Source organism: Pipistrellus kuhlii, unplaced genomic scaffold (genome assembly GCF_014108245.1).
Source record: "Pipistrellus kuhlii isolate mPipKuh1 unplaced genomic scaffold, mPipKuh1.p scaffold_m20_p_23, whole genome shotgun sequence".
NCBI classification, from domain to species: Eukaryota; Metazoa; Chordata; class Mammalia; order Chiroptera; family Vespertilionidae; genus Pipistrellus; species Pipistrellus kuhlii.
In genome coordinates, this window is record NW_023425522.1 from 12,337,538 (window position 1) to 12,350,008 (window position 12,471).

The 12,471-nt window shown below is 39.5% G+C and overlaps 1 protein-coding gene across 10 annotated transcripts in view; it reads left to right on the plus strand.

Annotated features, from left to right (window-relative positions):
• The window catches only part of NCBP3 (nuclear cap binding subunit 3), a 29,404-nt gene that overhangs the window by 15,735 nt on the left and 1,198 nt on the right, over positions 1–12,471 (plus strand). For 4 of the 10 annotated variants that reach the window (XM_036451799.2, XM_036451801.2, XM_036451803.2 and 1 more), the window contains 9 exons: positions 872–1,000; positions 1,228–1,301; positions 1,973–2,081; positions 5,156–5,255; positions 5,538–5,664; positions 5,776–5,779; positions 7,404–7,695; positions 9,694–9,848; positions 11,557–11,712. In XM_036451799.2, coding sequence (XP_036307692.1) covers positions 872–1,000; positions 1,228–1,301; positions 1,973–2,081; positions 5,156–5,255; positions 5,538–5,664; positions 5,776–5,779; positions 7,404–7,695; positions 9,694–9,848; positions 11,557–11,712 — 1,146 coding nt within the window. The remainder of the gene's footprint in view (positions 1–871; positions 1,001–1,227; positions 1,302–1,972; positions 2,082–5,155; positions 5,256–5,537; positions 5,665–5,775; positions 5,780–7,403; positions 7,696–9,693; positions 9,849–11,556; positions 11,713–12,471) is intronic. The other 6 variants (XM_036451800.2, XM_036451802.2, XM_036451805.2 and 3 more) reach the window with 4 other exon arrangements.

The window sequence follows — 12,471 nt, forward strand, 5'->3', positions numbered from 1 at the left end:
TGCATGGAATCTTTGACCATTATTTCGTGGAACCCAGTTGGGGAATGCAGTTTAAGGCCACTTTCATCAAAGAGGTTTTACTACTACTTCCTATTCTTTTCATTTGTTGGTTTGTATATTTATTGCTCTCAATCTGTACCTAGATGAGGTTTAACAATGAATATGGTTATGGATAATAAAGAACATTATAAACTGATGGACCAAAAGATAGATATAGAGACAGTAAAGCAACAAGCAGACTGTCAAATTACAGCGGGGCGGGTAGGGAGGTCTGGGGGAAATAATAGATGAACCGAAGGATTTGTATACATGCATATAAGTACAACCAATGGACACAAAACTCTGGGGAGGGAGGGTATGAATGAGAGGGGAGGAGAATGGTAAGATATGTACACAGATAATAATTTAATTAAAAAAAAAAAAAGCCAACTCATTGGCACAGAAGTATAAAGGTAACCAGTATCCCCCTGGTTTCTCTGATTTTTGAACATGATTCTCCTGTCATTAAACAATGTGTTACACATAAAAAAAAAGAAAAAAAAGAAAAAACACACGCCAAGATTGGTTTGGCTCAATGGATAGAGCGTCGGCTTGGGGACTGAAAGGTCCCGGGTTCGATTCCGGTCAAGGGCATGTACCTTGGTTGTGGGCATATCCCCAGTAGGAGGTGTGCAAGAGGCAGCTGATCGATGTCTATCTCTCATCGATGTTTCTAACTATCTCTCTCCCTTCCTCTCTGTACAAAATCAATAAAAAAATGTATTTAAAAAAAACAAAAAAAAACCAACAATGAATCTGATGCAGTTTCTGCTCTCAGGAAACTTAACCATTTGGATGTGATGATGTTGTTTTATTTTACATTTTATTTTAGGTAATGTGGTTTGGCTGGATGAAATGACAGCCACACGAGCCCTTATCAATATGAGCTCTCTGCCAGACCTGGATAAGATAAAAAGCAGGGATGCCAATGAGGACAAGTCATCTGAGAAAAGCAAAAAAGGTAACTGAACACAAAGAGGGGACTTTTGGGCTGAAAGTCCTATTATTTACTCAGTTGGTCTGGGTTTCTGTGCAAAGTGTTATATAGTATCTCAGCGCTAGTTATTTCTGAAAAAGGCTTTGATGTTTTGGAATATTAGTAAGTAGATGGAGAAAATAATCGGACTTTTAAATGATATGAGATGGAGTTATTTTAAAGATCATCTTGTCCTGCACATTCCATTTTAGACAAGCAGGAAGACAGTTCAGATGATGAGGCTGAAGAAGGAGAAGTTGAAGATGAAAACTCAAGTGACGTAGAGGTTAGTAATAGGGAAAATACATGTGTAAGGTTTCACTGTAAGAAACTGTTTTTATTTAAGGCTTAAAGACTTAAGTTGCGTTCTTCCTCTGGCTCTCACCGCTAGACTTCCTGAGGGCGCACCAGACCCTTGCTTTTTAAGTTTGTGTGAGAATAATGCACGATTTATCTTGAGATCTTAGAATAGTACTCACATTTCTGTAAGAGAAAATGATTTTGTTAAATACTTTGAAGTGTTACATAATAAGTAAAATTTGGAAAAAGCAAGAAATGGCATATTTCCTAACAGATTATATACTACTGTTGGAAAAATTAAAGTGTATTCATATAAAAAGATGCATTATACAGCTTCAAGCCAAGCAAAGTCTTTGCTCTCTTGGAGCTTACATTCTAGTGGGGAAAACAGATAATACAGATACACTGATGCAGGTATATAAAACAATGTCAGGCATTGATAATTGCCATGAGGGAAATTAAGAAGGGTCAGTGGATAGCGTGATGGAAACCATTGTTTGACAAAGTGGTCAGGGAAGACCTCTGACTTAGAACCTAGTGCAGTAATACTGAGAGTGTTATTAAAGGCAGAATGCTTTCTTAATCAATGGTAACTGCTTCTGAATAAAAGAGAAAATGGCTTTAATTTTTTATATTGAAATGCTCTTTTTTCTTAAGTTGGAAACATTATCTCAGGTAGAAGAAGAGTCTCTGCTAAGAAACGATCTTCGTCCAGCTAATAAACTTGCTAAAGGAAATAAGTTGTTCATGAGATTTGCTACAAAAGGTAAATATGGTATTTGCTCTTGATTTTTATTATTAATCAAAGTGATTTATTATTGAATGACATCCTTCTCTTTTGAATCAGAGGTTAGATCAAGTAATCTCAAACTGTAATATTTTGTGCTTATGAAATGATGGCTTGTTGCCCGAGTTGGAATTTCTGACCTGGAAAGTAAATACTAACTATTTGTGCTCTTTTGTGATTTCTGGCTAAAGAAGTTATTTTCTGTTAAAGCTCGTTTGTCCATGTGCTTTTTAGCCAATTTATCATCTGAACCATGAAAACCTTTTAAAATTTTATATTTTTATTTATCACAGTAATAACCTCTTGGACATTGCTCATAGTGCCCTTCAGGTCTAATTCTCTAAGGCCATGGTTGGCGAACTATGGCTCGAGAGCCACATGCGACTTTTTAGTTCCTTGAGTGTGGCTCTTCCATAAAATACCACGGCCTGGGCGAGTCTGTTTTAAAGAAGTGGCATTAGAAGAAGTTTAAGCTTAAAAAATTTGACTCAAAAGAAATTTCAATAGTTGTACTGTTGATATTTGGCTCTGTTGACTAATGAGTTTGCTGACCACTGCTCTAAGTAATTATTGTCAAGCCTATAATTTGTAAGGCTTTTTATACACAGTGATTTTCGGTGCACATTAAACCCCCACACTGTTTCTTTTTAATTGTTTGACAGTTAATTAGAAATGACCCTTCATTTTTTAATACTTCAATATGTATTCATGAAGAATGAGGATTTTGTCTTACACAGAGCACACTTATCAAAATCGAGAAATTTAGCATTAATACACAATAATCCATAATCCACATTCAGATTTCATTAGTTGTTCCAGGAATTCCTCATTCTGACATTAAACTGCCTGACACACAGTGAGTGCTGTTTGTAGCAGTGTTTGATGACAACGACGATGATAATTGTCAAATAAATTTGGACTTTCCTTTTACTGCTCCCTCTTCCTCTCCTCCCCTCTCTCCTCCCCCCACCCCCCAACCTGGGGTCCACTCCAGAGCGAGTGTTCAACTAATCCATGTCTCCTCAATCTCCCTGGATCTGGACCTGCTCTGTTTTCCTTGACTGAACCATTTCTTTCTTTTTCTTTTTTTTCTTTTTTTTAAAATATATTTTATTGATTTTTCACAGAGAGAAAGAGAGAGGGGTAGAGAATTAGAAACATCAATGAGAGAGAATCATTGATCAGCTGCCTCCCGCACACCCCCTACTGGGGATGTGGATGTGCCCACAACCAAGGTACATGCCCTTGCCCAGAATCGAACCCGGGACCTTTCAGTCCACAGGCCGACGCTCTATCCACTGAGCCAAACCGGTCCCGGCTGAACCATTTCTTAAAAAGATAGGTTCATTATTTTATAGACAACCCTTTGGTTTGGTTTTGTCTTGTGTTTCTTTCTGATTTGGGTTGTGCATTTTAGGCAGGAATACCACAGAAGTGATAATGTGTTGTTCTCAGTGCCTCATGTCAGGAGGCACGTGATACTGTCCCATACCGGGATGGTATCTTTCATCACTGGGTTAAGGTGATGATCACCAGGTTTCTCCAAACCGTCAAGTTGCTGTTTTTCCATTTGTGATTTAAAAATTTGTGGGAAGATACTTTGAGATTATGTAAGGAGCCTATTGCTCATCAGGCTTTCATGCAGTCACTTTAGCATCTGTTGATTTATTAACTGCATCATTTATTAGTTAGCCGTCTGCTATAAGGAAGAGCTTTTCCTTTTACCCATTTATTTATTTACTTATATCAGTTTAGGCTCATGTAGTTTTGTTTTATTCATTGGGTTATCATCCATTGTTGTCATTATCTTGATTCGAGAATTGCCTTTGATTTGGCCAGTAGAGCCCCTTCCACTGTGTGCTTCTGACATGTCTCCATGATTCTTGGACCACTTTCTCTATGGCACACTAAAACATCTTGTTTTTCCAGACCCAACTTGTATTTTCCCCGCCTCTGATCTGGAACTAGCTGATTCTCGTCAGGCACGTTTTTTTTTTTTTTTTTTTTTTTGTAGGGGGGCATACTAGTTTGTGTGACTAAGTTTACCCATGGCACTGATACTTTCATATTGGGGTTTGTCCTTTGCAGTCAGTGAGTGCCCAAAGAGCTGTTCAAGTCCTTTATATTATGAAAAGTATGTGTGATCACTGACCACCTTTCTTTCCTACTAATGGGTCTTTTAACCTGACAAAGGGATCTTCTCTGCATTTACTGATTTGAGTGGTGGAGAGCATTCTAGATATATATATATATATATATATAGTACTTTAAGCCATTTTGAGGAAATCACGATAAACTGGAAAAAATGGTTTATCAAATATATGGAATTCTGTATAGTCTGCTTCTTTAATCCTGATTCTGTGTTATTGGTATGTTATGAATCAGAAATGAATATAAGCCCTAGCCAGTTTGGCTCAGTGAATAGAGCGTTGGCCTACGGACTGAAGGGTCCCGGGTTTGATTCTGGTCATATGCCCGGGTTGTGGCTCGATTCCCAATGCAGGAGGCAGCTGGTCAATGATTCTCTCTCATTACTGATGTTTCTGACTTTCTATCCCTCTCCCTTCCTCTCTGAAATAAACAATATATATATTTACAAAAAAAAAAAAAAAAGAAAGAAATGAATATCACCTTTCAGGGGGCAGTGAAAATGCCACCTTTTCTAAAAAGCCCATTTGATGCCTGAGCACTTGTAATGATTGAAGCTCTGTCATGCTTCTTAGAACCTTATGTCTTGTATTGTTGGGGTTTAATAGTGGTATTTCCTCTATGAAGTATTTCCTCCTTGACAGCTGCTTCACCTCATTCATCTCTGTTTTGCTTCCCCTTCATGTCCTTCCCCTCCCCTACACACACACACACACACACACACACACACTGCCTTAGTGGGCACAGAGAGAGGGAATGTTTGCAGTGCATCTTTCCCTTCTGTTGGCTGATTGTGCTGACCTATCCCAGCTAAGCAAAACAGTCTTATTTATTTATTTTTAACTCTAACACATTGTTTTCACACCCACAGGAAATCCTAGGTAACTGTTGTAATTAATTTTTAGATGACAAAAAAGAACTTGGAGCAGCCAGAAGAAGTCAGTATTACATGAAATATGGGAATCCAAATTACGGAGGCATGAAAGGAATTCTTAGTAATTCTTGGTGAGTCCAAAAGTATAAAACACAGTAGTTAAACTTTGCTTAACCCTTTAGTTGGTATTCTGCAGTGGAATGTCAACTCCATGTGTGGATTCGAAGGAAGACAGGAGGGAAGAGTGCAGGATTCTTAACTGTGGTAAAGGTGTGAGAATATGAGCTTCAGTTTCATTTCAGATGTCTGTCTCAGCACCGGACATTTGTCATTGTGAAGTTGAAATTAATCAGTGGGTTTCGTGGTCCTTCCTGTTGGTCTTTGATTATGTGCTTATTTTGACAATGTTGCAGGAAGCGGAGATATCATTCCCGTCGCATTCAGCGGGATGTGATCAAGAAGAGAGCCATGATTGGGGATGATGTTGGCTTGACGTCCTATAAACATCGACATTCCGGTAGTTGCCTGCTCAGCTCTTGGGTAGACACATGTTTGGCTCCCGAAATCATATTTTTACTCTTAATACAGTCTTTTAAGGTTCCAAACTTTATCATCCTCTCTTCCTTGCCCTCACCCTCTGCCAACATATAGGAAAGTAAGTCAAGTCACAATTAATTTTAAATTGCCCATACAAAGAGGTCAAATGATTTTATAAAAGCTGTTCTAATAAAAAAGATCAAATGTGACATAGGGAGAATGAAAATAAAACTATTCTTAGGAATCTTAATTTTTCCTTTTTATATCAAAAGCTGTATGAAAAATTTTTTTTTAAATATTTTATCAGATGAGCTGATTTTATTGTTCCTTTATCTGAAAATGAAAATAGACTGCTATAGCTAGTGTTTTATGCGTATTGGCTTGTGCACATGAATGTCTCCAGAAAAATAGGATATCATGACTTGGGTTTTTTTTTTCTTTCTTCTCGTCTTTCTTTGCTTATTGTTAAAGAACCATTTTCATTATGTTTTATAAAGATTTGTTTTTTATTTTGAACCTAAGCTGTGGGATCTTCCACATGCTTGGTAGAACAAGAACTAGCTGAGTGAACATATAAACATGGAGTAACATGCATACATGTTTATCATTGTAACAAGGACAGGAGAGGTCACATCCATACATTTTTATTTAATGTATATATAGAAAATTATATGTGTGAAATTTGCATTTTATGCAGTTACAGTTTTCCAGTTTCAGTTACATTAAGATATTTAAGATATTTTCATCATGTAATCTTCATAATTATATTAAAAATATTAAAAAGAGAATTGCCCCTAATTCTAGCACTATAATATACTGACTTCATTTTACATTTTTCCTTTTTTTTTTTTTTTATAATAAATGTTACAATTTTTGTAAACATATATTCTATATTCTGCTTTTTCCACTATTTATATGTGTTTTTTCATGAACTTTAAAGTTGCAGTTGATTTTCATTATTTCTAGTGATTATGGTCTGTAAAGTCACCATGACCCTTGAAGGAGTAAATACTGAACCATTGAGAATCTGGTCATACCATTTAGTCAGCTGATCAATATATAACCTTGTCTTTCTGTTTAAAGACACTTTATTTTAATACATACATTTAATACAATCATCAGCATGAATTCACAGTCAGCCAACAGCAATGTAATTCATGTCTGAACAAAGCTGATATAATACACATATTTTCCTCTCCTCTTAAGGTACACTACATCCTCCTTCCATTTAGGAACACTAGACAGTTTTGGCATTACTAAATACTGAAATCACCAACAAACACCACATAAATGTGGAAAATGTGGCACTCGCTAGACTGCAAAAGGACACTTAAGTGTGAGGTGAGCAAGAGGAAAGCGCGGCCTCGTTTGGCCTCTGCTGGGAAGATGCATGTATGGCGGCTCATTTTGCCACGCTGCACAGTCCACTAATGACCGTGAACGCACTGCGACCATTGGTTTTGGAGTTAGAAATAAGTTTGGCAAAGTCAAAAATATAGAATCTGAATAATGGCAGTTGACTGTATTTTAGATAATTTTGTAATCCATGGGTTGCTAGATCACACTTGACCTAGCCATTCTTCTGTTGTAGGTGTCAGAATGGCAGCCAGGTTGGCACTGTGAGAGAGAATGCGTCAATAAAATCTTGGGCATGGGAGCCTTTCTTTTAAAGAAGTCAGTGAAGTAAATAGAAAATTAGACTTGTCATTGTTTTCCCTAATGTTTTTGGTAAAATTCCTTAGGACTAGTGAATGTTCCTGAGGAGCCCATTGAAGAGGAGGAGGAGGAGGAGGAGGAGGAGGACCAGGACATGGATGCCGACGACAGGGTGGTAGTGGAGTACCATGAGGAGCTCCCGGCTCTCAAGCAGACCCGGGAGCGGAGCTCATCCAGGAGGTCCAGTGCCAGCAGCTCAGACTCCGATGAAATGGACTATGATCTAGAACTGAAAATGATTTCCACTCCTTCACCAAAGAAAAGCATGAAAATGACTATGTACGCCGATGAAGTGGAATCTCAGTTGAAAAATATTAGGTAAGATGATTATTCTGTCAGTGATAGCTTTTAATTTGGTTTTAAATACTAATTACTAACTTGGTTTTAATTTCTCTTAGTTTTATAATCTCCTTATCTGTTCTAATTCTAGTCCTTTGTAGAGTTTGAATAAAAGTGTTTGATTTTGCCGGAACCGGTTTGGCTCAGTGGATAGAGCGTCGGCCTGCGGACTGAAAGGTCCTGGGTTCGATTCCGGGCAAGGGCATGTACCTTGGTTGCGGGCACACCCCCAGGGGTGTGCAAGAGGCAGCTGATTGATGATTCTCTCTCGTCGATGTTTCTAACTCTCTATCCCTCTCTCTTCCTCTCTGTGAAAAATCAATAAAATATATTTTTTAAAAAAAAGTGTTTGATTTTTCCTCAAAATATACAAGAAGAGATCCTTGTTATAGACAGTATAAAAGGTGAAAATCACTTGTATAGTCATCCTCTCCTGGACAAGGACGGTTAGCATCTGGGTGAATAACCTTCCCACTAATTCCATGCATACACAGAACACATGGAGAAATTATAGGCATAGTTGTACAAAAGTGAAGTTATGCTACTTACATTGTTTTGCAGTATGCCTTTTCCATTTAACATGTTATAGAGATTCACTATTTTTTCAGCTGTATGTAATTCATTGTTTGAAAGTATCATGGTTTATTTAACCCAATCTCTTATTGATGGATACTTAGGTTTCTATTTTTTTACTATCGCACTAATAGATAAATTCCTTAAATTACAATTATTGCATATGTTTTAAAATATGGTATGCGAAATTTCACTCCAGAAAGGTTTTATTCACTCACATTGCCACCTGAAACCTACATACTCATCAATGTTAGGTATTATTATTTTCTAATTTTTGCTAATTTTATGAACCAGAAAAATAGTTGTGTTTTTGTGTGTTTTTTTTAATCATTACCGAGGATATTTTTTCCATAGATTGCTAGAGTGGAAAGGAGGGAGAAGGGAAGGGATAGAGAAACATCAGCATGAGAGAGACACATCAGTTGGTTGCTCCCTTATGAGCTCCTGCCTGGGCTGGTGAACTTGCAACCAAGCTACTTGGCCTACCGGGAATCGAACCCAAGGCCCTTTGGTCTCAGGCCGACGCTGTAACCACTGAGCAACCAGCCAGGGCAAAAAAACCCCAGTTATTTATTTATTTAAAAAAATATATATTTTATTGGTTTTTTACAGAGAGGAAGAGAGAGGGATAGAGAGTTAGAAATATCGATGAGAGAGAATCATCGATCAGCTGCCTCTTGCACATCCCCTACTGGGGATGTGCCCGCAACCAAGGTACATGCCCTTGACCGGAATCGAACCCGGGACCTTTCAGTCCACAGGCCGACGCTCTATCCACTGAGCCAAACCGGTTTCGGCAAAACCCCAGTTATTTTAATGAGCTTTTCTTTGATGACTAGTGGTGATGAGGATGAGCACATTCCTCAGAGCAGACAGCATATGTACAACTGGAAGGGTTGGAATCTAGGGATGCTTTCTCTAAGTGTTCTTGGTGGTGTATTTGAGAAAAGGAAGGAACCATTCGAGCTGGTTTGTATGGCTTTGTTCACATCCTTATTTTTAGTTTTCACAGAACTTTGTAACGACAAATGCTGCCAAAATAACGCTGATTCCTAGCATGGTAGCAGATGTCTTTGACGGAGAAGTGGGCCCTTAAAGAAAGGGATTGCAGACTCTGTTGTATCTGTCTGCGGCCTGGGTGAGCAGAGGCCTCTCATTGTTTGTCCCAGGAGAAGGGGACTCATAGTTACATGCTCGTGATGGCTGACAGACATCAGGTGTGGAAACCTTGGAACCTGCTCACCTGGCTGGTCTCATTACATCAGGCTGATCATGATTTTTGTAAATAAATAATTACCAGTGTGTAGTATTTGTAAGTGAATGTTAGATTGGGTTTTTGCATGGGTATTGTCCCATAGTTGAAGTTGGTTAGCTGTGTCTTGTTTTGTTTTGTTTTTTCTTAAGGAACTCCATGAGGTCAGATACTACATCAGCAAGCAATATCAAACACCGAATCGGTAACAAATTGCCACCTGAGAAATTTGCGGACGTCCGACATTTATTAGATGAAAAACGTCAGCACACACGCCCACGGCCATCAGGCAGCAGCACTAAATCAGGTATTGTTGTTCAGTCCTGTGTCTGGGCTTCATTCTGAGCTCCAGAGGCAAATGGCCAGGGATAGGGTTTTAGATTAAATGATGTCATTTGTGGACAGATTTAGTTGTTTCGGTTCATTACTTCTAAATTTTGGGTTAGGCATTCGATTTCAGGACATGAAAAATCCGACTTTTCAATACGAGCTTTCAGTATTTTTGAACCTAACGATTATTTTACTACGTATGTCTTTGGTATTTTTTAAAATATATTTTTATTGACTTCAGAGGAAGCGAGAGGGAGAGACTGAAACATCACTGATGAGAGAATCATTGATCGTCTGCCTCCTGCAAGCCCCACGCTGGGGATCAAGCCCGCAGCCTGGGCAGGTGCCCTGACTGGGAATCGAACGGTGACCTCCTAGCTTATAAGTTGACACTCAAAATCATTGGTATTTTTTTATATGTAAGGGTAATAGAAATTATTGTATTTTATTTACTTATAAGTTCAGTAAGCATTTGTGGTCAGGGACCACAGAGGCAGTGGACAAGAATGTCAAGCCTTGTGCAGCACTGGGATGTGAGGGAGGACAGGAAGAGGAGCAGCGGCCCAGCCAAAGGGACTGGGATGCTGGGTGCTGCTCTCCGAGAATAAGCGAGGTGGTGAGAGCCCAGCAGAGTGACTTGCTGACAGAGGTGGTGTTGTTGCTGTAATTGTGTTACTGTTAGAAGGAGCTCAGGAGGAAAGGCAGGTTCCGGGGGTGGAAGGGGGTATAGAGGAAGAACAAATTTGACTTGGGACATCTTCTCTTAATCCTTTGTTTTTCACCACTCTCATTACATTTATTGTTAAGTGTAATAAGTTTATTGAGAACTTCTATGTTCAAAGATTGTGACTTTTGCCCTCGGCTTTTGAATTATTGCTTCTTAACTAAAATGTTTGTCAATCATTTGGTCTGCTTAAAAAAAAAAAAAAAAAAAAAAAAGATAATTGATTCTGTCTCAGAAATTCCTTTCTGGAGCAGTCAACTGAGAAACCCCACCCCCACCCCATCCCCCTCTCACCCACTGGGAACCCTTACATCTGAATTTTCCTAAGGAAATCTATATTACATACAGCAGCCATTTTCAACCGGTGTGCCGCAAGAATTTTTAAAATATGCAGTACCTGACTATTTAGTCAGGGGCACTGACCTCTTTTCTCTTAGATTGTCAAATAAAAGAACGACGACAGCCAGCGTGATGTCACATGTGGATGAATCAAAATTATAACTTTTTTTGGTCTGCCACTGAACTTTGGTAATTAGTTTATGTGTGCCATGAGATGAAAAAGGTTGGAAATCACCGGCATAGCCCTAGCCAGCTTGCCTCAGTGGATAGAGCGTTGGCCTTCGGACTGAAGGTCCCAGGTTCGATTCTGGCCAAGGGCACATGCCTGGGTTGCGGGCTCGATCCCCAGTGGCGGGTGTGCAGGAGGCAGCCATCAGTGATTCTCTCTCATCATTGATGTTTCTCTCTCTCCTCACTTCCTCTCTGAAATCAATAAAGAAATATATTTAAAAGGAAAAAGAAAGAAAGAAAATCACTGGCATAGAGAGATGTTGAGAAGCTGGTGTGTTGGCCCTTTGTGCTCATCGGGGAGATCTGGAGCAGGTCCTGTGAGGATCTCAGGTTGACAGTACAGAGAGCAAAGCGCACACACGTGGTAACAGCAGTACTTTTCCCCCCCTAGATATTCGCCAGCGGTTGGGAAAAAGGCCACATTCTCCAGAAAAGGCTTGTAGCCCCGTTGTCCGGAGAGAACCCTTTTCCGATGTCCACAGTCGGCTCGGTGTTCCCAGGCAGGACATTAAAGGCCTGTATTCGGACACCCGGGAGAAGAAGTCAGGTGGGTGACACTGAACACTGCGGGGATGGGATCGGGTAAGAAGAGCAAGGACAGTGGATGAAGCATTGAAATGTTTTTTTTTCTTCCATAATAATTGTAATAACAACAATAATAATGGTAGTAATATGGACATTTTAGTAAATAGATAAAAAGACCCATCTTTGGTCCTTACAGTTTAGCACAAAAACTTTTTAGTTTCATCTATGCTATTCCAGTCTTTGTCCATATATGTATCCTACCTTTTCATATAGTGTTTCACCATAGTCACTTTACTACATGGTTATATTCTTTATAAATAAAACTTTATTGCCTTATAGTGTGGCTATACTATGAAATTCTAAACATATTTCTCTATTATTAGATATTGATAAAGTGTATTTTTAAAATTAATGGAGGGTGGGCAGAATCTCTAAAAGTTGGCAGTGATGCAGGCCCATCAGTCTGTAGAACGTTGATCTGGGGATGGCCCTCTCCTGGCAGAATGCAGCTGTGCACCGGGCGGTGAGTTCCACCAGGCAGGGGGCAGGTGTAGCAGAGACTCCCTGGTGATTCTCATATGCTCAGCGTGGAGGCACATGTGCCTTGGCTGTGAGAATCTCCCCGTGGGTCCAGATCCCTCAGTTTGCAGGCAGGGGATTGCAGCCAGGGAGATGAGATTACCTGTGCGAGGCTGCACAGTGGTTGCAAGTGCCACAGACCCTCCCCCCTCCCCCCACCACCACTGTTGCCTGCTCATCAGGAGTCGGCAGTACCCCTGCT